This window comes from Microcaecilia unicolor, chromosome 8, assembly GCF_901765095.1.
Source record: "Microcaecilia unicolor chromosome 8, aMicUni1.1, whole genome shotgun sequence".
Classification (NCBI taxonomy): domain Eukaryota; kingdom Metazoa; phylum Chordata; class Amphibia; order Gymnophiona; family Siphonopidae; genus Microcaecilia; species Microcaecilia unicolor.
The window spans coordinates 222,174,424-222,197,926 of record NC_044038.1 but is presented as its reverse complement, the minus strand read 5'-3'; the positions used below and the strand labels follow the sequence as shown (position 1 = coordinate 222,197,926).

The 23,503-nt window shown below is 44.1% G+C and overlaps 1 protein-coding gene across 2 annotated transcripts in view; it reads right to left on the bottom strand.

Moving 5' to 3' along the window:
• The window catches only part of HNF4A (hepatocyte nuclear factor 4 alpha), a 159,023-nt gene that overhangs the window by 52,210 nt on the left and 83,310 nt on the right, over positions 1 to 23,503 (bottom strand). The window contains exon 1 of one of the 2 annotated variants that reach the window (XM_030211757.1): positions 8,945 to 9,165. The exons of the other annotated variant lie outside the window; for it this stretch is intronic. Coding sequence (XP_030067617.1) covers positions 8,945 to 9,065 — 121 coding nt within the window. The 5' untranslated portion in view covers positions 9,066 to 9,165. Of the gene's footprint in view, positions 1 to 8,944; positions 9,166 to 23,503 lie in introns of those variants that run through there. 2 annotated transcript variants of the gene reach the window in all.

The window sequence follows — 23,503 nt, the reverse complement described above, 5'->3', positions numbered from 1 at the left end:
TTTTGGGGGGGGGGGGGGGGGGAGAACACTTGGTGCCCACCCAATTCTTGCCTAGGCCCACCCAAAATCTGCTGTCTGGCTACGCCCTTGGCGCAGAATCATTTGTCGGTGCACCTGTAAAAAAAACCCCGCCTTTTTAAAAATTGGACGTGCGGCAAAATGAAAATTGCCTTTACGTTTATTTTGGGTCTGAGACCTTACCGCCAGCCATTGACTTAGCGGTAAAGTCTCAAGCGGTAACTGGGCAGGAATGTCCTATGTTCGCCCAATGCCACTTGGCGTGCGTTCGTTACGTGTGGCAGAAAATAAAAATAATTTTTTCGGCTGCGCATATCAGACGAGCACCTAAAATGAAATTACTGCAAGAGCCACGCGGTAGCCATGCGGTAACTCCATTTTGGAGCACGTTGGGTGCACGTAGACGCTTACGCAGCTTAGTAAAAGGGCGCCTTTGAGAACCAGGGCTCTAAATTGTCATCTTTGACAATTTACTAAGGCTAAGGGCCTTATTCTATAAAGGTTATGCTCCTAAATTTACGCTCCTAAAATTTATACTCTTAAATTTACGCTCCTAAAATTTATGCTCCTAAATTACGAGTGTACTGTATGCTCCAAAATAGATTATGCTCCTAAATTAGGAGCATACATTTCAGGAGTGCAAATTTAGGAGAATAACCTTTATAAAATAAGGCCCTGAGGGGTCCTTTTACTAAGGTGCGGTAAAAAGTGGCCTGCGGTAGTGTGGTCACGTGTTTGTGGCATGCAGCAGGCCATTTTTTTTACCGCATCTGGAAAAAGGGGTATTTTTTTAATTGGCCAGGAAATGGGTGTGCACTAAAATATATTTTGGGTGAAACAGGCCCCGTTGGGCTATATTAAGATAAGTGCAGTTTCTGAAGAAATATTGTTTTCTATAACTGAAGACGTGTTTTTCCACTGAGCAACACTTTATTTATTTATTTAGCTGCATTTATATCCCACATTTTCCCACCTATTTGCAGGCTCAATGTGGCTTACAATATAATACAACTACAACCACATTGATGGAATAGAGAATCAGAGTATATATAACAGATAAGGTGCATAGGAATATTGTGGCAATCGTACTAACGGAGAAGAATTTCAGAATTATTGCTGTTAAGGTTCATACGAAAATTATGTTGATTAAGAAGTGGGTAAATGGATAACAACAAAACATGATATCAGGACAGGGTATGATTATTGGTAATTAGGGTGTAAATAAAATAGGCAAAATAAAAGAGTTCCAATATAAAATTGTGTCTGGTGTAGTTTAGGAGTCAGATCGTTATGAGGGATCCATTTTGTACGCTTTTTTGAGCAAGTAAGTCTTCAATAGTTTCCGGAAGGTCATCAGGTCGCGTGTTTTTCTTATAGTGGTTGGTAATTCATTCCATCGTATAGATGTACGTATTGATTTGTATTTAAGTCCTCTGCAATTGGGATAATGGAGGTTTAAGAAAGTACGTGATGAACTTTTGTTGTTTCTCTCTGGTAGATCTATAAGGTCTGACATGTACGATGGGGCATCTCCATCAATAATTTTATGAACTAAGGTGCATATTTTAAATGTAATGTGATCCTTTAGTGGAAGGATATATAATATATTCACTGTTATTCCTATAAATCTTTTAGGGGTTTTTATTGACTGATGAAAGATAAATGGAGCCTTGAAACAGCAAATTGAAAATATACTCTGCAGTTGTGGTATCTGAGGTCTTTTCCCCTAAATGTAAATACAAATATAGACGTGATATCATAGTCTTATGACATACACAGGGACAGATCATGGGTGAGCCGAGGGCATGTTTCCCAGTTACCCACATAGCAACCCCAGCGCATCATCATATCCAGCGCTACAAAAATATATTAATTTTTGTAGCACTGTTGTGTACCCGGCGGTAATTGGGCAGTGCCCCCTCGCTGCCCGGTTACCACCGGGTTAGCACAGGAGCCCTTACTGCCACCTCAATGGTTGATGGTAAGAGTTCCCCCTGAAATGGCCACGCGACAAGTGCTTCACTTGCTGCATGGTCATTTTCTCAAAAAAAGAAAGAAAGACCTACCTTTTACCCGCTGCAATAAAATGGGACCTTGGCGCATGTCAAAAACACGTGCCGATGCCAGCGCAGGCCCCTTTTGCCGCAGCTTGGTTAAAGAGGCCCTTTCCAGCTTATTTTCGAAGGACATCACCGGCCATCTTCCGACACAAATCGGGAGATGGCCGGCGATCTCCTGAAGCCGGCCAAATCGGTATAATCGAAAGACGATTTTGGCTGGCGCCAACTGCTTTCCATCGATGAGCCGGCCAAACTTCAAGGGGGCGTTTCGGTATGGTAGCGAAGGCGGGACGGGGTGGGGGCGTGCTTTGAGATGGCCGGCTTCACAAGATAATGGAAAAAAGAAAGCCGGCCTTGACGAGCATTTCGCTGGCTTCACTTGGTCCCTTTTTTTCAAGACCAAGCTTCAAAAAGGTGCTCCAACTGACCAAATGACCACTGGAGGGAATCAGGGATGACCATATTCTCCCAGTGGTCACCAATCCCCTCCCACCCAAAAAAAAAATTTAAAAAAAATATTTTTTTGCTAGCCTCTATGCCAGCCTCAAATGTCGTGCCCCCCTTCATCCCTAAGTGCTATGGTAATGGTGTACAATTGTGGGGAGTGGGCTTTGGGGGGATTTGTGGGGCTCAGCACCCAAGGTAAGGGAGCTATGTACCTGGGAGCAATTTGTGAAGTCCACTGCAGTGCCCCCTAGGGTGCCCGGTTGGTGTCCTGGCATGTGAAGGGGACCAGTGCACTACAAATGCTGGCCCCTCCCACGACCAAATGCCTTGGATTTGGCCAGGTTTGAGATGGCCGGCCTCGTTTTCCATTATGGGCGAAAACCGATGCCAACTATCTCAAACCCGGCCATCTCTGACATTTGGGCGGTCCCCACCGTATTATCAAAACGAAAGATGGCCGGCCATCTTTTTCGATAATATGGTTTGGGACCGCGGTTTGTGGCGCCGGCCATATAGATGATCGCCCATGGAGATGGCCGGCGCCGTTCGATTATGCCCCCCCCACGTGTGTCACCTAACTTATGCCTGCCTTTGACATGGCCTAAGAGGTCATGACTACCCATGGCTGCACCAATTTATTTATTTATGTATTTATTGTATTTGTATCCCACATTTTCCCACCTCTTTGCAGGCTCAATGTGGCTTACAATGCCAACCTTACACTAGTATTCAATAACGGAATCTTGGTGCCAAGATGATGCTATAATATTGGCGGAAGGCAAAAGTAGAGACTAATAGACCCGAAACACGGCCTGTGTTGGGTCGTTATCTCTGATATAATAAAGACTGTTGGACTCACGTCTCCAGTGGTGAATCGTCTATTAGTCTCTACTTTTGCCTTCTGTGATTCGTCATCGTAGAGAACTTTTCCTGTTCTATATTTTGGCTATAATATTGGCACCAAGCTCTCGGCATTGGGGTGCCTAGACTGGGGCACCAATTTACAGAATTGGCCTTATAAAGAGAGAAAACCTTTGGCACATAACTTGCTTGTACCTGCCTCTTACCATTTCACCAATGACAATAATATATTACTACGCTGTGTGTTCCTCTAACTTATGAAATATTGGTCAACAAATACTATATTATGCTCTTATATTCCGCTATATTCTAAGCAGATCACAAATTAGATCCCTTCAATCAAGGAAAGGATATTCCAAGTCTTACTCTCACTAACTCTTACAAATATCGCTCTCACTGATCAACAATGTTTTTAATGCTCTTTTAAAAGTACAATAAAGCGAAAATCTCCTGATAGACAAAGGTAGATTATTCCGCAGTTTAACACCCTGATATGAAAAAGAAGATTCCAATACCGATTTTGTTCTTAAAAACACCTTTAAAAGTAGGATAATTCAACGTCAAACTACGCTCTGACCTTGCCAAAGTAAAGGAAGCAGGGAAATCCAAATAATTAATCAATTTCTCGGAACACTCGCCATACAATGATTTATACACCATACAAATCATTTTAAACTGTATTCTTGAATTTACTGGAAGCCTTTGTAATTCCTTCAATAAATGTGACACTCTTATCATATTTTCTCAAACCAATAAATTGTAGGACCTTTTATTGGATTAATACATTTCTGGAAAATTTCTTCTGTGAAACAGTAAGGGGATTTTCTACAACATTGCAAATGTTGACACTGTCATCATGTCACATAGGAATTATTATGTTTTCAACCTTCCCTCTGTAACACTAAACGAAGGCTCATAGTATTTCCCCCCCAGCAGAAGGCACTTTCCTTCTTTTAAACAGTCACCCGTGTCATAAGAACGTTAGATATGAAAGTTGTCTGTGTTCAGCATACTACAGGTTGAGCTTGTTTTTTATTGGACCTGTGAGGGAGGACCAAAGGCCTGAAGTGTTGTTAAGAAGGTGTCAATCACTAGCGATTTGCTTTCATTTGAAAAGAAATGTGACATTTCCCTGTGATTCTGGTTTTATTATCATAGAAACAAGACAGCAGCGGCCTGGGGCCATCCTGAGAGCTGTGCGGATGGGGAAACCTCACAGGGAGCGAGAGAGAAAGGCGCAGAAATCAGTCTCCCTTGTAGTGGCTGCGGTGCAGTGGACGGGGTAGGAATAGTAAGGGCCATCAGCCAGGGCATGATTCTGGCTCGGGCCACTCCTGACAGTAGCCAACTTCAGAAGCCCTTTCCTCTACCAGAAGAAAACCATCTAAGGGGCACTTTTACTAAGCCACGTAGGCGCCTACGTGCGCCGGACGCGTGCCAAATTGGAGTTAACGCCCTTGTGGTAATTTCAATGTTGGCACGCGTCCGCTACGAGCGTCTGAAAAATATTTGCTCTTTTCTGGAATGCGTAACGGACGCGCACCAAGTGGCATTTGACACACGTAGGTCATTGCTGCCCGGATTCTTTACCGCTAGGTCAATGGCTGGCGGTAAGGTCTCAGACCCAAAATGGACGCGCGGCAATTTTGATTTTGCCGCACGTCGATTTTCGACAACAAAAAAGGCCTTTTTTTACAGGCGCGCTAAAAAATGAATCGGCGCGCACCCTAAACCCACGCCTACACTACTGCAAGTCATTTTTTCGCGCCTTTGTAAAAGGACCCCTAAGTTTTTTTCCTATTCCTATCAGTTTATTAGCACTGCTAGGAGGTCTTTAAGAAGCAGGAATGACCCCAGGTTCTTGTGTCCTAAAGGTGCTCAGTTTCTCTCTAGGGCTCTACGCTCTAGGCCTAAAAAATGAAGGGGTTGGTCATCTGATGAGGTCATTGCAAAGATAACATCCAGCAGGCATGTTTTTGAATTCTGAATTTGTAACTAAGGAGTCGACTGGCATTTACATAGTAACATAGTAACATAGTAGATGACGGCAGAAAAAGACCTGCATGGTCCATCCAGTCTGCCCAAGACAAACTCATATGTGTATACCTTACCTTGAATTTGTACCTGTCCTTTTCAGGGCACAGACCGTATAAGTCTGCCCTCCCCTATCCTCGCCTCCCAACCACCACCCCCTCTTCCCCCCACCTGCTCCGCCACCCAATTTCAGCTAAGCTTCTGAGGATCCATTCCTTCTGCACAGGATTCCTCTATGCATATCCCACGCATGTTTGAACTGGCATTTAACAAAACAGATAAGTGACTCTTCTTTCATTTTTCATTCCGTTAGTAGTATTTCATCGTTAAGAGATTTGAGCCAAAGGCCAATTATATATATATATCTTTTGGAGCCTTTAAATTTGTTTTGGGCACATGACACTTAGCACTTTTACATCACTACTAAGGGACCGGATGAATTTATTTATTTATTTGTTGCATTTGTATCCCACATTTTCCCACCTATTTGCAGGCTCAATGTGGCTTACATAATGCTGGAGTAACAGTCGCCACTTCCGGATCTGAGGAATACAGATTGGTATAGCACGTACATTATAGGGTAGATTACTAAGTGATATTGCCTGAATGTTCATAGATGAAAGAGTGATTACATTGTACCGTAATGGTGGTCACCAATTCCGAATCAGGAATTACAAAGTGGTATAGCATTGCTATTCATTGATGATAGCATAAATTAGAAAGTGGTATTGCATTAAAGTTCATAAATGATAGAGTAAAGTAAAGGGTAGTTAGACAGTCAAAAATAGAAAGTTCGTTTGCGGTGTGGACAACAGGTGGTGAGTTCTAAGTATCAAAACTACCAACAAACCGGATGTAGATAGATCAAATATCCAAATGTTCACAATGGGATCTTATCCAAATATCATCATGATTATGATGTATGTCCATCACGTAGTGCACTTTCAAAAAGACCATCTCAGTCAATGCTTATGATATGTAGGTCCATCGATCTATCCCGAAGTCCTTAGAGCCTTCAGTGATCGTGTGAGAAACTTATGTCCACCAACTCGATGGAAATTGAGAAGAGTGCTGCCTGGCCGTATGGGACCGTCCTTAGAGACAGGCGCCCTTAGAGATGGGCGCCCCTGTTCGATTATCCCCCCTCTCTGTCACCTACAAACCTTAATGCAATATAACTCTGTATTTCTCATTCTGGAAATGGTGATCGCCATTACGGAACAATGTAAGCCACATTGAGCCCGCAAATAGGTGGGAAAATGTGGGATACAAATGCAACAAATAAATAATGATGATATTTGGATAAGATGGTCATCGTTGATATCTATGAAAGTAGTGCTACAATTGTTAACACATGAACAATATAAAAGTAATGAAGCTGCAAGAAAAATATTGTTTGTTATGGGCATTTCTTTAGTCCTTCAGAAGAATGAGTGTGAGGTTATTTTAATAGTGGATGAGTGTGAATGATTGGGTTGAATGAGTGTGAATGTGTTTTGATGTAAGCAGCAAGGGGAAGCTGATTAGGTTAAAGTTTTGAACAATTTCTCAACGACATTTGCAAATCACCCTGGAAAATGTAAAGTGTCAGGCAGAAGTAATGGAGCCTGCTTTCTGGTACACGGCTATTCACAGCCCACATCTACATGTGTGTGGATTTGAAAAAGGCTGCCCTCTTCAGAGTCCTTATGACCTCCTGACATGTCCTCAAACGTTTTGATTTGAATCAACTGGAGCTGGTACAATTTCTATATGCGTTTGTGTATACAGTGTGTGCACATACATACATGCAAATCCTAACACATACACAAACAGATTCACACTCATGCACACACTGTCACACCACACATATATACACAAACGCATATAGAAATTGTACCAGCTCCAGTTGATTCAAATAAAAAAAAAAAAAAAAATATATATATATATACACACACACACATACATACATACATACATATATGCTCATAAACACGCACACTTTTGCGCACATATAGCCATACACACACATACTCACAGATACACAAACACACTCACACTCATATACACACTTATACATATACACATACTCATACACACACAGTCACACCACACATATATACCCACATACACAAACATATCTATATCTATATCTATATATGTCTAACTATCTATCTATCTATCTATAAATATATATATATATATATATATATATATATACACTCATAAATACACATACATACTTATACACATATACCTCCTACACACACATACTCACACACACACTGATACTGATACTCATATACACATGCAAACCCCTCACAAATGCATGCACATACACTCCCTGACACACATATATTCACATACACAAACACACACACACTCATATACACACTTAAACATACATATACGCTCATACACACACACACAGTCACACCCATACATACAGACCCACAAACACAAACACATATATACATGCATGCTCTCTCTCTCTCTCTCTCACACACACACACTCACGCACTCTCAAAGTTTTGTAAAATTTCCATGCCCAAAGGCTAGACTATGTTGCTTATAAAATGAATAATTTTACAGGACCACCTTTATGAAGAGATTCACCCAAGGCAGTGTACAGCAGGTATAGTTTAACATAAAGCTTACAATTTTGTTAACAGCATAACAATAGTCTAAGTGCTTTGAAAATGAGCCCCTTGGTCATTTTACTGTTGTTATGCCTTGGGTGAATCTCTTCATAAAGGTGGTTAATAAATCCCAATAAATAAATAAATAAATAATCTATGGAACTTTGTAAGTCTAAGTGCTTTGAAAACGAGCTCCATAGTAACATAAAACGTTGGAAGAAGCGTAACTACACAGCACTGTACAATCACTGGAATTTAAGTAGTCCTATTAGGAGACGAGATATTCTCTTCAATAGAGGACTGTTCTTAAAGTTTGTGACCATAAGATTTGGTTGCATCTCCTCTTTCCATAGAGCATGGTCGCTGCTAGACAACCATGTGACTTGTGAAGGGAATTAGCTCTCTAAAGTATTTGCGCATACTGTCCTGTTTTATTTTTATCAGCTCACTGACCTGTACGTTTTTTTTTCTTCATTGTTCCATATTATATGCTGTTATATGTTTTTATAAATATTATGTTGCTTTAAAAACAATAAATTAAGTTAAAAAAAAGTTTGTGACCAAACATTCAGTTTCAGTTTTGTAAAGAGATCAGAGAGGGCTCTAACACGGAGCTTCCTTAGAATATTTAATCCAAAATCTGCTATCAGCTTGCAGCTTTTCCCTCAACAAACTGCTCGTTTTGAATCTGAAGTGCAAACAACGATTTTGCCTACAGAGAGTAGAGATCAATAAACTCAACAGCTTGTGTAAATTGCAGACTTGAATCTCTGTGCCCTGAATGCTCCTACTGTAGTCATTGGTCATTCTGAAGCAACAGAGACACGTAGAACACATGACAGCACACAAGAATCAGTACAAGGAAAAAAAAAAAAGAAATCTCTATATAATAACAGCTTAGCTTACCATTGGTCATGGCGAGCACTTGCATGTTTTCAAATTCTAGGGTGGTGTAAGCTGGATCTAGAGCTTCGCTGTAGTCTGCCATTTCCATGTCTATCAGCGCTTTGGAAAGTCGCATTATCATCTGCAAACACCGGCTTAGTTCCAGTGAGTCCTCTGCTCGAGGTTATTGGTCCCTCAACCTTCCACTGCCTTCCCCGAGCCCTCTATCTGTTATCCTTTATTTCAAATATTTCTCTGGAAGGATTTACTCAGTTTCAAGGCCTATACTCCCCAAGAGGGGTGGAGGCTTGGGGGTTAATATTTAATCATCCCACCTATTCGAGCACATTTTTAAAGCTCTGCTTTTTTTTTTTTTCCAAGATACAGAGCAGCAGTGATTTTGTCAGGGCTGTTTTATTGTTTAATTGTCATACACATTGCTGATTGCAGCTACTGGGCAAGTTCAGTGCACTGCTACAGAAGTATGTTTTCATTTATTTCCATAAAACTTCAAGGCTGTTGACCCCACCATTAACCTGTTATTATCAGCCTTAATCTTAGCAGAAATTTAGCCTAATGGATTCTGATTGCTGCAATGACAAAGGAAGTTAAGAGGTTATAATCAATTGTACCCTTCACAGCCCTTCAACATATTTCACTATTTGAAGACCAAAACTCTTAGTTGGTTTTGAGGCCTTGTAATTTGTATGAGTTGAATATCTGCCCACACTCTCTTGACATCATGGCTAATCCACACTGCCACAGTGGAAATATTGCATCACTTCCTGTTGCAATTTCTATTGCATAAAACAATCTCGCTATGGAGAAATGGGAAATTAATTAAGCAGCTTAAGGGTCATTATTTAGACAATAAAAATAATTCTATCTGTGAATACTATCAGCAGCATGATATGAGTTTCACCTGAGTGGAACTGTGCTTGTTCCCGGTTTCCCTTTTGGTCCGGTTATCTCCCGCTTGCTTGGGTAAGATCCTATCGGATAGGCAACAGTCTATACTGCTCAGCATATCTCATTGCTACCATGAGCACTGACCTGTGAGCTACCACAAGTATCGGTACTGTCACCAATTCTGTTCAATATCTACCTCAAGCCGCTAGCCAAGCTGATTCAGTCGATGGACACTCAGTTCTACATCTACACAGATGACACGCAGCTAATCATAGCCATTGAACGTGACTTACCTACAGTCCTGAATAAACTGACTGTCTGACATCAATTCAAGAATGGGCTAAAAACAACAAAATTTACCTGAACCCAAGTAAAACTGAGCTTCTCTGGGTCTCTAACACAAATGGGCACATACCTGATGTCAAAATTTGTTTTGAGAAATACAAACTCCCCCTCAAATCACAAGTCAGCAACCTTGGAATACAGCTAGATCTCTGATCCCCCCCCCCCCCCCCCCCCCATATCCAAGCAACCTTCAAGAGCTGCTTCTATCATTTACGACAATTACGCTGCCTCTCTCCTTACCCTGCGAAGGCAAGGCTTGTCTCTGTCATGTATGCCACGATAACATCAAGACTGGATTACTGTAACACACTCTACACTGGTCCGTCTACAAGGGCTCTGCACCAGCTCCAACTAATTCAGCGGCAGCAGCAGCAAGACTAACAGAAGATTGTAAGTGATATGACTACATCACATCATTTTTTGCAAAAACTTCACCGGCTACCAGTACAATACAGGGCTAAATTTAAAACTCTATGTCTGATCTTCAAGGCCCTCAAAGGAAATGCCCCAGGGTACTTGAAGAACAGGATCTCCTTCTACACATTTCCAAGGCCATTAACGTTTTCCCCCAGTGGTGTAGCAAGGGGGGGGGCAGGGGGCGGTCCGCCCTGGGTGTCAGCTCAAGGGGGGTGCTCCCTGCCAGCTCCCCCCCCGGGTGGAGCACGATGACACCCCCCCTCGGCGCATCAACACCCCCAGACCCAGTGCCTACCCCCAGCTCCGTCCAACCAGCTCCCGTACCCTACCTTTTTAGAAATCTTGGAAGCCGTGGCGAGGCGAGGCGCAGCGCCTCATGCCTGCATGTAAAAGAAGTGTGGATTGTCTCATCGGGCCTTCCCTCACTCTGTCTGTCCCGCCATCCGCTGATGCAACTTCCTATTTCCGCAAGGACGGGACAGACAGAGTGAGGGAAGGCCCGATGAGATGATCCACACTTCTTTTACATGCAGGCGTGAGGCGCTGCGCCTTGCCTCACCACGGCTTCTGAGATTTCTTAAATGGTAGGGTGCGGGAGATGGTTGGATGGAGTTGAGGAGGGTAGGCACTGGGTCAGGGGGGGTGTTGATGTGCCGAGGGGGGGGGGGAATGTCATTGTGCTGCACCCGGGGGGGGGGGGGTGCAATGGTGAACCACCTCGGGTGGCAGCCCCCCTTGCTACGCCACTGGTTTTCCCAAGGAGTATGTCTAACCACACCCTCCCCAAAGGACATCACATGATGTGATACCTGCTTGCAAGCCTTCTCTGGAGTAGCCTCCACACTCTGGAATGCACTCCCTGAAAACCTTCGCTTAACACAAGACTATCTCTTCTTCGGGAAGCAGGTGAAATGCTCTTTAACTAGGCCTTTAATGGAAGAAGTAACTAACTTGCTAATCACACGTACACAGTGCCAGGGGTGTAGCCAGAAACCCATTGGGTGGGCAGAAGAACTCTACCTTATCCCACAAGTGATTTGGTCTTTCCTTCTTTCACCTGCATGCTACATGGTCTCTCAAACATCCCCCCTCCCTCGCATACCTTTTAAATAGCAGATTTTCACTGGCAACGAGCAGCAACTAATACACACTGCTCATTGTGGCCCCACATACTTCCCTCTGATGCAACTTCCTGTTTCCGCATAAGCGGGAATACATCAGAGGGAAGGCTGTGGGGCCGGGGTGAGCAGTATGTATCAGTCGCTGTTCACTGCAGGCGAAGATCTGCTATTTACAAGGTATGCAGGAGGGACAGTTGCTGGGAGTTTTTGGCTGGTGGGGCTTGGGGATTCCTGCTAGCCACATCATAGATGTACTGCTACCTGGTGGGCCTGAGCCTAAAGTAACTGGGCCTGGGCCCATCCGGGCCCATCCTTGGCTACGCCACTGGTACACGCACACATTGGCTGCACATACTATAGCAAAACATGTTTATCCACTCCTACCCTAGCTAACATAATTTTCAGGCACCATTCTGACCTTATGTGCAACTTTCTTTAAATCAGGGGCGTATCTGGACTCCGGCGGTAGGGGGGGCCAGAGCCAGAGGGAGGGGGCACATTTTAGCCCCCCCCCCGCCGCCACTGACCCCCCCCCGCCATTGTCAGAGCCCCCACCACCACCAATGACTCTCTCCACCCCCCTCCCACCGCCAACCCTCCCCCACTGCCGTTGCTTACCTTTGCTGGCGGGGGGCCCCAACCCCCGCCAGCCGAGATCCGCTTCCACCTGCCGCTGCCTTTAAAAATACTTCTTCAGCCAGCGGGGGACCCCAAACCCCCGCCAGCCGCCCCGAGGTGTTTAAAGTTCATCTTCGGCCTCCGTGGCCGTGCTGCTGTTGATAGGAGCTGTTGAATCCACTTCGGAGTCTGACGTCGCAGCACGTACAACGACGTCAGACTCCGAAGTGGATTCAACAGCTCCTATCAACAGCAGCACGGCCACGGAGGCCGAAGATGAACTTTAAACACCTCGGGGCGGCTGGCGGGGGTTTGGGGTCCCCCGCCAGCTGAAGAAGTAGTTTTTAAGGCAGCGGCAGGTGGAAGCGGACCTCTGCTGGCGGGGGTTGGGGCCCCCCGCCAGCAAAGGTAAGCAACGGCAGTGGGGGAGGGTTGATGGCGGTAGGGGGGGTCCAGGGCAAAATCTGCGGGGGCCCAGGCCCAGGCTTTAAATTAGTCCCTTATCTTACTCCTGTTACTGTATCTTATCTATCTATAAGTTCCATCTTTGCTTACACCCTATGCTGTCTATTAAAATGTTTTATTGTGTATTGTGTTGACATTGTAATGTAGCATACTATACCATACTTTATATTGTAATTTGAATATTTTTACTGCTGTAATTGTCTATTGCTTATGTTTGACTTATTCCCGCTATACATCGCCTTGAGGGGATCTTTTACAAAGGTGTGATAGAGTTTGTAGCAAGTGCTAAATGCTAGAGATGCCCATAGGAATATATGGGTGTCTCTAGTGTTTAGCATATGCATATTTAATGCACATAGTCCAGGGGCGTAGCCAGACACCCAGTTTTGGGTGGGCCCGGGCCCAAGATGGGTGGGCAGAAGAACTCCACCTTGTCCCGCAAGTGATATGGTCTTGCTCTTTCTCGCCTGCATGCCATATGGTCTCTCAAACACCTCCCCTTCCCCGCATACGTTTTAAATAGCAGATTTTCACCGGCAGCGAGCAGCAACGAATACACACTGCTCATGTTGGTCCCAGAGCCTTCCCTCTGATGCAACTTCCTGTTTCCGCATAGGCGGGAATACATCAGAGGGAAGGCTGTGGGGCTGGTGCGAGCAGTATTTATCAGTCGCTGCTCACTGCAGGCAAAGGTCTGCTATTTACAATGTATGCAGGAGGGACAGTTGTTGGGAGTTTTCGACTGGTGGGGCTTGGGGATCCCTACCAGTCATATCATAGGTGTGCTGCTACTGGGCGGGCCTGAGCCCAAAGTGGGTGGGCCTGGGCCCATCCGGGCCCACCCTTGGCTACACCACTGGCACATACTAAAAACACTAGTGCGCCTTAGTAAAAGGACTCCGGAGTGAATTCCTTAAAAAAAAGGCAGTAAATAAATCCTAATAAATAAAAATAAATAAATAAATGAGTCATGTGATCATACTTTTTGGAGCCAGTAAGCAGCTTAATTGCAGCATTTTTGCATAAGCTTTAACCATCTAACAATGTTCTTTACTCACTGGCGTTGCAGTAATCCAAAGAGCTAATCACTGAGGCATGTATTAAAGTTTCAAGAGCAGAATGGTCAAGTAGCAGTCAAATAGAATGGATTAAACATAATTGGAAAAACAAAACAGCAATAAGTGTGCAAAAAGTTAGACCTGAGTCAAAATTACCCCCAATAGCTTGACAGTATATACTACAGGGTCCCTGCAGTCCTGAGTGGAGAAGAAGTGCATAGGAACCCATGTTTATCGAAAAGAAGCGCAATCGTTTTATCAGGATTCAGTTTTAATTTATTGACAGTTAACCAGTCATAGATCATTTGAAGCTGACAGATGCGTTTTAAGTGTATGATTTTTATAGGGAAAAGTGTTTTTATGACTAAATGGAACACTACATATTTGCAGAAGGATACAATTATTTCAGGGTCTGTTGAATGCAAGAAAACGTATGCCAAATTGAACACAATTCCGGGAATAACACGTATAGAATGTTTGTACGTTTGGGAAGCTCACCAGGTGCCCTTGGCCTGGATTGGCCGCTGTCGTGGACAGGATGCTGGGCTCGATGGACCCTTGGTCTTTTCCCAGTGTGGCATTACTTATGTACTTATGCACAATTAATTTGAGCAAAAAAAATAGCTCTTGTAAATGCTGCCAAGATCATTGAAACCCAATGATCTGCAGTGTAAGTTCCAGTTACACAACTTGTCTGGTGTTTTAATTTTTCTGCTACTACTTAACATTTCTAGAGCGCTACTAGGGTTACGCAGCGCTGTACAGTTTAACAAAAAAGGGCAGTCCCTGCTCAAAGGAGCTTACAATCTAAAGGACAAAATGTCAAGTTGGGGCAGTCTAGATTTCATGAATAGAGGTATAGTGGTTAGGTGCCAAAGGCGACATTGAAGAGGTGGGCTTTGAGTAAGGATTTGAAGATGGGCAGGGAGGGGGCCTGGCGTATGGGCTTAGGGAGTTTATTCCAAGCATGGGGTGAGGCGAGGCAGAAAGGGCGGAGCCTGGAGTTGGCGGTGGTGGTGAAGGGTACTGAAAGGAGGGATTTGTCTTGAGAGCAGAGGTTACGGGTAGGAACGTAAGGGGAGATGAGGGTAGAGAGGTAAGGAGGGGCTGCAGATCGAGTGCATTTGTAGGTTTTAATGAATAAAGGATATTGGGATAGAGAACTTGTTCAACTTGAACTTATTTTGGCTACCTGCTACAGCTTCTCCCTTTCCTTTATGAATACCAGCTGACTTCTTATCATATGTAGTTGCATACCAAATCTATTTGCTCAAAAATGTTGCTGTGTTGAACAGTTTAATCCTGTAATGTTTCATTAGGCCACTCAGTGGCACTGTTCTATCTAAGGGATTCAAGTAAGGAGGAAAATGTTTTCTGTTGTTGCTCATCATTCGTATTGTGCGTTATTTTCTTTTTTAGCAACTGGTAATCCCTGTCTCATGTTATAAAAGGCCGAAAAGTCCTTCATACTAAATAAAATCCTGCTTTAGATTACTGTTGCATCTTATTCTGGAGTATGACGTAACAAGAAGTCTACTCTGTAACAAGAAAAACACGGCAGTGTTAATTGTACAGGTGTCCCATTGTTTTCTTCTGCTAAAGCAACTCCGCTTTCCCAGAAATTCCTCTTTAGTCCACATCCAAATGTATGTGTTATGTTTAGGTGGCTGAAATCTACCTAAGTTCCCCGTTATTTTTATTTATTTATTTATTTGTAACATTTGTATCTCACATTTTCCCACCCATGTGCAGGCTCAATGTGGCTTACATTTGCCGTTATGGCGATTGCCATTTCCGGACTTTAGATATGCTCATGATTTTGCAATCAAGTGCGTACATGTATGGTAGAAGAATGCATTGTGTGCTTGCGTACTTGTTAACACGTGGTTTTGCAATCAAGTGCGTATGTATGTGGTAGAAGAATACATTGTGGTCTTGTGTAGATGTCGGCTTTATGTAGTTGCTCAGATGATGGTATTATGGTGAGAGTAATAGTGTTGGGTGGTGGTTATGTCGTTTCGGTCTTATTCTTTGTTGTTGTTGTTGTTTAGAAGTTAGGCCGATTGTTTGTTGTATGCTTAAATACTTCACTTCAAATAATATGTTCAGTAGATTTGTTCCCACACAGTATATCAATAAAAAGAAGGAAAAGCCTCAGATCCAAGATCAAGATCATCCATGGAGACGCCCCAGCCTACATGTCAGACCTAATAGAACTACCCCACAGGAACGCAATAAAATCTTCTCGCACTTTCCTCAATCTTCATCCTCCCAATTGTAAAGGTCTGAAATACAAAGTGTTGCATGCGTCTACATTTTCCTATATGGGCACGCAGCTATGGAACGCACTACCACGCAACCTGAAAACGGTCCATGATCTGGCCAACTTCCGCAAACTACTGAAAACTTATCTCTTCGAAAAAATATATCACAAAGATCAACACGTGTAACTGCACAATCTTTATTATAGATAGTAATGTCTTATAACGTCTTTTGTTATAATACTACTACTACTTAACATTTCTAGAGCGTTACTAGGGTTACGCAGCGCTGTACAAAATAAACAAAGAAGGACGGTCCCTGCTCAAAGGAGCTTACAATCTAAGTAACGAAATGTCAAGTTGGGCAGTCTAGGTTTCCTGGGCAGAGGTGTAGAGGTTAGGTGCCGAAGGCGACATTGAAGAGGTGGGCTTTAAGCAGAGATTTGAAGATGGGCAGGGAGGGGGCCTGGCGTATGGACTCGGGGAGTTTGTTCCATGCGTGGGGTGAGGCGAGGCAAAAAGGGCGGAGTCTGGAGTTGGCGGTGGTGGAGAAGGGTACTGAAAGGAGGGATTTGTCTTGAGAGCGGAGGGTACGGGTAGGAACGTAAGGGGAGATGAGGGTTGAGAGGTAAGGAGGGGCTGCAGATTGAGTACATTTGTAGGTTAGTAGCAGAAGCTTGAATTGAATGCGGTACCTGATTGGAAGCCAATGAAGTGACTTGAGGAGAGGGGTGGTATGAGTGTATCGGTTCAGGCGGAAGATAAGACGTGTGGCAGAGTTCTGAACGGACTGAAGGGGGGATAGGTGGCTAAGTGGGAGACCAGTGAGGAGCAGGTTGCAGTAGTCATGTACTTCACCACCATGTAACCCAAACCTTCTATAAACCAAATGTATATTTCCTACTTTCTAATGAATTGTAAGCCACATTGAGCCTGCAAAGAGGTGGGATAATGTGGGATACAAATGCAATAAATAAATAAATAAATGTAGCCCAGGACTCTTTCTTCAGTTCCTGTTTAAATACAGTGGGGGAAATAAGTATTTGATCCCTTGCTGATTTTGTAAGTTTGCCCACTGACAAAGACATGAGCAGCCCATAATTGAAGGGTAGGTTATTGGTAACAGTGAGAGATAGCACATCACAAATTAAATCCGGAAAATCACATTGTGGAAAGTATATGAATTTATTTGCATTCTGCAGAGGGAAATAAGTATTTGATCCCCCACCAACCAGTAAGAGATCTGGCCCCTACAGACCAGGTAGATGCTCCAAATCAACTCGTTACCTGCATGACAGACAGCTGTCGGCAATGGTCACCTGTATGAAAGACACCTGTCCACAGACTCAGTGAATCAGTCAGACTCTAACCTCTACAAAATGGCCAAGAGCAAGGAGCTGTCTAAGGATGTCAGGGACAAGATCATACACCTGCACAAGGCTGGAATGGGCTACAAAACCATCAGTAAGACGCTGGGCGAGAAGGAGACAACTGTTGGTGCCATAGTAAGAAAATGGAAGAAGTACAAAATGACTGTCAATCGACAAAGATCTGGGGCTCCACGCAAAATCTCACCTCGTGGGGTATCCTTGATCATGAGGAAGGTTAGAAATCAGCCTACAACTACAAGGGGGGAACTTGTCAATGATCTCAAGGCAGCTGGGACCACTGTCACCACGAAAACCATTGGTAACACATTACGACATAACGGATTGCAATCCTGCAGTGCCCGAAAGGTCCCCCTGCTCCGGAAGGCACATGTGACGGCCCGTCTGAAGTTTGCCAGTGAACACCTGGATGATGCCGAGAGTGATTGGGAGAAGGTGCTGTGGTCAGATGAGACAAAAATTGAGCTCTTTGGCATGAACTCAACTCGCCGTGTTTGGAGGAAGAGAAATGCTGCCTATGACCCAAAGAACACCGTCCCCACTGTCAAGCATGGAGGTGGAAATGTTATGTTTTGGGGGTGTTTCTCTGCTAAGGGCACAGGACTACTTCACCGCATCAATGGGAGAATGGATGGGGCCATGTACCGTACAATTCTGAGTGACAACCTCCTTCCCTCCGCCAGGGCCTTAAAAATGGGTCGTGGCTGGGTCTTCCAGCACGACAATGACCCAAAACATACAGCCAAGGCAACAAAGGAGTGGCTCAGGAAGAAGCACATTAGGGTCATGGAGTGGCCTAGCCAGTCACCAGACCTTAATCCCATTGAAAACTTATGGAGGGAGCTGAAGCTGCGAGTTGCCAAGCGACAGCCCAGAACTCTTAATGATTTAGAGATGATCTGCAAAGAGGAGTGGACCAAAATTCCTCCTGACATGTGTGCAAACCTCATCATCAACTACAGAAGACGTCTGACCGCTGTGCTTGCCAACAAGGGTTTTGCCACCAAGTATTAGGTCTTGTTTGCCAGAGGGATCAAATACTTATTTCCCTCTGCAGAATGCAAATAAATTCATATACTTTCCACAATGTGATTTTCCGGATTTAATTTGTGATGTGCTATCTCTCACTGTTACCAATAACCTACCCTTCAATTATGGGCTGCTCATGTCTTTGTCAGTGGGCAAACTTACAAAATCAGCAAGGGATCAAATACTTATTTCCCCCACTGTATCAACAGCGGCATAAAAACCTTCCATCCTCCCTCTATTTTTTCACTTTAATTTGTATTTCTAAACTTTTTTTTAATTAGCTTTTTATAATGTATTTAAAATCTCAAGGTCTCCCCTACATTGGCCACCATTTTGCAGTCCACCAAACAGCTGCATCAGGGGATAGAGACCACATCAAATTCACATGCGTACTGCTCACGGAGTCCACCTCTCTTGTCTGAGCATATTCTAAAAAAAAAAAAAAAAAATAGACTAACCCCTTATTTTTATGCATCTAAGTTCTGACTGAGGTTTTGAAAATGTGTCCCTTAATAACTTGATACATTAGTACTAATGGCAGACAACTTTCAAGAATTCCAAAGCCAATTTGGTCCAACTTCCAAATATCCTTAACTTGATTCAATCTTATTCTTGAAGGCCCATTAAAAAAAACATAGCACGCAGGAATCAAAATTTATGTGTCCTGGCCGTAACCTGTACAGTTCCAGTGTTGTAGAAAAGGATCTGCGAACATAAACCTCCAGATTCTATATTGCGCATCTAGGGGTCGAAAAATGGTCTGCGCTGGTGTGGACGCACGTATTGGACACGCACAGGTTCCATTTTTCAGCACACCCGCAAGAAAGGCCTTTTTTTCTGGCCATAAATGGACGTGCGGCAAAATGAAAACGGGCGCATGTCCATTTTGGACCTGAGACATTACTGCCACCGATTGACTTAGTGGAAAGGTCTCATGCATTAACTGGGTGGTAATCATCAGCGTGCGTACAATGATGATTACTGCCCGGTTAGCGCCGTGCACCGGAAATTTTTCTGGCGTGCGTAGCGGATGCATCTGAAAAAATGAAATCACTGCCCGGGCCACGCAACAGCCAGGCAGCAGTTCAAAATAAGACGCATATAGGACGTGCCTACGCAGCTTACTAAAATGGCCGCCTACTGGTCCGTGCCGAAATCCAAACATATTCTATAACAACACGTGTAACTTAGTTATTTATTTTATTTATTTATTAGGATTTCTTTACCGCCTTTTTGAAGGAATTCACTGAAGGCGGTGTACAAAAAGAATAAATCAAACATAAGCAATGGACGATTACAGCAGTAAAAATATTCAAATAACCATACAAAGAGGGGCATAATTGAACAAAAACGTCTATCTCCATGGGCGTTTATCTCCGAGAACGGGTCTGTGAAGGGGCGGATCGAACTGTATTTTCGAAAAAAAATAGACGTCCATGTTTTATTCGACAATTTGTGAGCTGGGCGTTTTTGTTTTTCAGTGATAATGGAAAATGAAAGCGCCCAGCTCAAAAACGAATAAATCCAAGGCATTTGTTCGTGGGAGGGGCCAGGAATCGTAGTGCACTGGTCCCCCTCACATGCCAGGACACCAACCGGGCACCCTAGGGGGCACTTTTACAAAAACAAAAAAAAAGGTAAAAGAGCTCCCAGGTGCATAGCACCCTTCCCTTGTGTGTTGAGCCCCCCAAATCCCCCTCAAAACCCACCGCCCACAAGTCTACACCATTACTATAGCCCTAAGGGGTGAAGGGGGGCACCTACATGTGGGTACAGTGGGTTTGGGGGGCGGTTTGGAGGGCTCCCATTTACCAGCACAAGTGTAACAGGTGGGGGGGGGGGATGGGCCTGGGTCCACCTGCCTGAAGTCCACTGCACCCCCTAATAACTGCTCCAGTGACCTGCATACTGCTGCCAGGGAGCTGGGTATGACATTTGAGGGTGAAAATAAAAAGTTGTGAAACGGCATATTTTGTGGTGGGAGGGGGTTTGTGACCACTGGGGGAGTCAGGGGAGGTCATCCCCGATTCCCTCCAGTGGTCATCTGGTCATTTAGGGCACTTTTTGGGGCCTTATTCGTGGAAAAACAGGGTCCAGGAAAAGTGCCCTAAATTCTCGCTAAAAACGCATATTTTTCTTCCATTATCGGCGAAAGGCGCCCATTTCTGATCGCCCGATAACCACGCCCCAGTTCCACCTTCACCACGCCTTCGACACACCCCCATCAACTTTGTCCGCATCCGCGATGGAGTGCAGTTGAAAACGTCCAAATTCGGCTTTCGATTATACCGCTTTATTCGTTTTTGTGAGATAAACATCTATCTCCCGATTTGGGTCGCAATATAGGCGTTTTTCTTTTTCAATTATAAGCTGGAAAGTATGGCATAGTATACTAATAGAACATTTTAATTGACAGTATAGGGTATAAGCAAAGATGGAACATATAGATAGGTAAGAGAGTAAGAGGAGTTAGAAAATAAGGTGACTAATTTAAAGAAAGGTGCACATGAGGTCAGAGAGATGGTTAAATGTTATCTTAGCTAGGGTAGGAGCGGATAAACATGTCCCGCAGCAGTGTGTGCAGCCCGTCTCACTCCTTGTGTGTGTGAATGAGACTAACAAGTTAGTTACTCCTTCCATTAAAAGGCTCGTTTGAAGAGCCAAGCTTTCACCTGCTTCCATTATTGTTAAATGAACACACATCCCTACTATGTTCTTATTCAGACCTCACACTAATATACCTAAAACATGAATACAGCACCAACAGCTTAAGAATGTAACTTTTGTAGAACCTTGAGCAGGTGACCAGCATGTAAATTTGAATACATCGTGAACAAATTAGGAAGGGAAGAATATTTTGCAAAAAACAAATTTCTGAAAATGAAAGTGGTGTGGTAGCCGTGTTAGTCCACTTTTAAAGATAATAACTAGAAATAAATTAAGGCATTTGCAGACTCCGGTCGGAACAAATACAAAGTGATGTTATGGTAAGATAAAGTTCATGTGGCGTGGCCACATTGGGGGAACGTACATCGGAAGAGTTGAGGTTTGTCCATTAGGTACTTTAGTTTTGTTGTGTTGCAGGGATCAGGCACTTACTGAGTCTCAGGGGTCCTTTTACTAAGCCGCGGTAAAAAGCGGCCTGCGGTAGTGTAGGCACATGTATTGGGCGCGTGCCAGACCAGTTTTTACCGCATCTACAGAAAATGGGTTGAAACCAGCAGGCACCCAAAACTGGCCTGAGCCCTTAATGCCACCCATTGATCTAGCGGTAAAGGCTCACGCGCTACACGCGCGATGACCAATTGGTGTGCGCCAAGTGCCGATTACCGTCAGAACCAACACATGTAGGAGGAAATCCTATATAATAATTTGCACCTCCGACGTTCCATGTCTGGCTGCCTGGGTTCGTAACATCTCCAGACGTGAGCCAGCCTCCAGCGTTCCATTCCCCCTCACTGTCCCGCCCTCGTGTCAAGACGTGATGACATCAGAGGGCAGAACAGTGAGAGGGAAGGGAACGCTGGAGGCGAGCTGATGTCAGGAGGGATGTTACGAACGGAATGGAAACCTGCGCCAGTCAGCCAGAGAACGTTCAGGCACAAATCGAGGGGAGGAGAGAATCGCGGGACATCGAAGGGAGGGAGGGAGGGAGGAAGGGGAGTGGAGGGCAGAGGAGAATTGGTAGACATGGATGGGATGGGAGACAGTAGAGGAGAGAATCACGGGACACGGATGGGAGGGCAGGGAAAAGGAGTATCGCTGGACATGGAGGGGAGGACGGGGGACAGAGAAAAAAAAAGCTTACATGACAGCCTTCCTAGGGCTCGTTTCATTGTTGAGGAAACGGGCATGGTTCCACTAGTAAATAAATAATTCATGCAGGCAAGGCATTATGGGCGCATGTCAAATCTGAAATTACTGCCAGGAGGGCATGCTGGCCGGGTGGTAGTCTCACTTTGGCGCACGATGAATGTGTGCAGAGCCTACTGCGGCTTAGTAAAAGGGCCCTTTAATGTCTTTTCAGTTAAGCAATGGCAGAGCTGAGGGGCACCATTGTTGGGCTGTGCTTAGGGCATCAGTTGGGACTTAATCCAGCCCTGTTCCTCACCCAAATTTCCTAACATAGTAAAGTGAGTAACATAGTAAATGAGGACAGATAAAGCCCTCCACGGTCCATCCACTCAGTTTAACAAAGTGGCCAGAGCTTCACTCGCTATTCCATGCAGGTTACAGTCCTTCATGACCGAACACTGATATTGCAAATAGGGCAGTCGAGAATCATCCTCCAAGCCAACAAGATATAGGCAAGATGTATATGATGCAATCTGAAGAGTGGTAATATTACTATGTCTGCAGCTTAGTCTAATTCATTACCAATACATATTTATAAAACAAAATAGTGCTAACTAACAACATTTTACTCACGAATCTCAACCTTAGGATGCTTTCCCCTCCCCCATTGAGATACACAACACTCTAATCACCCCCTCTTACACATCAAAACACACTAGCCATGTTTTGATTCCGCCCTTCTTTTATTTAGGGATCCTCTGTGTTTGACCCATGCATTTTTTAGTTTTAACATTGTTTTTGACTCCACCACTTCCACTGGGAGGGCATTCCAGGCATCCCACCACCTTCTCTCTGAAAAAGTATTTCCTGATGTTACTCCTAAATCTACCACCAGGAACCTCGGTTCACGTCTTCTGGTTCTATTGCTTCCCTATCTAATGAAAAGATTTGTTTGTATATGAATTCATATTAATCTTGCCACACATAAATTCCACCTACCCCCCCCCCCTCCCCAACACACACTGATCATATCATTCTGACTCTAAAATGTTCTTTGTGGGAGAGTCAATGATGGAAGGAGATGGTGAGTGGGTTTCATTCTTTGACAATAACCACTTGAGGTAAAGAATGCCTTTGGAAATTGGATATTTGAAGAGGTACATCTTTCCAACAT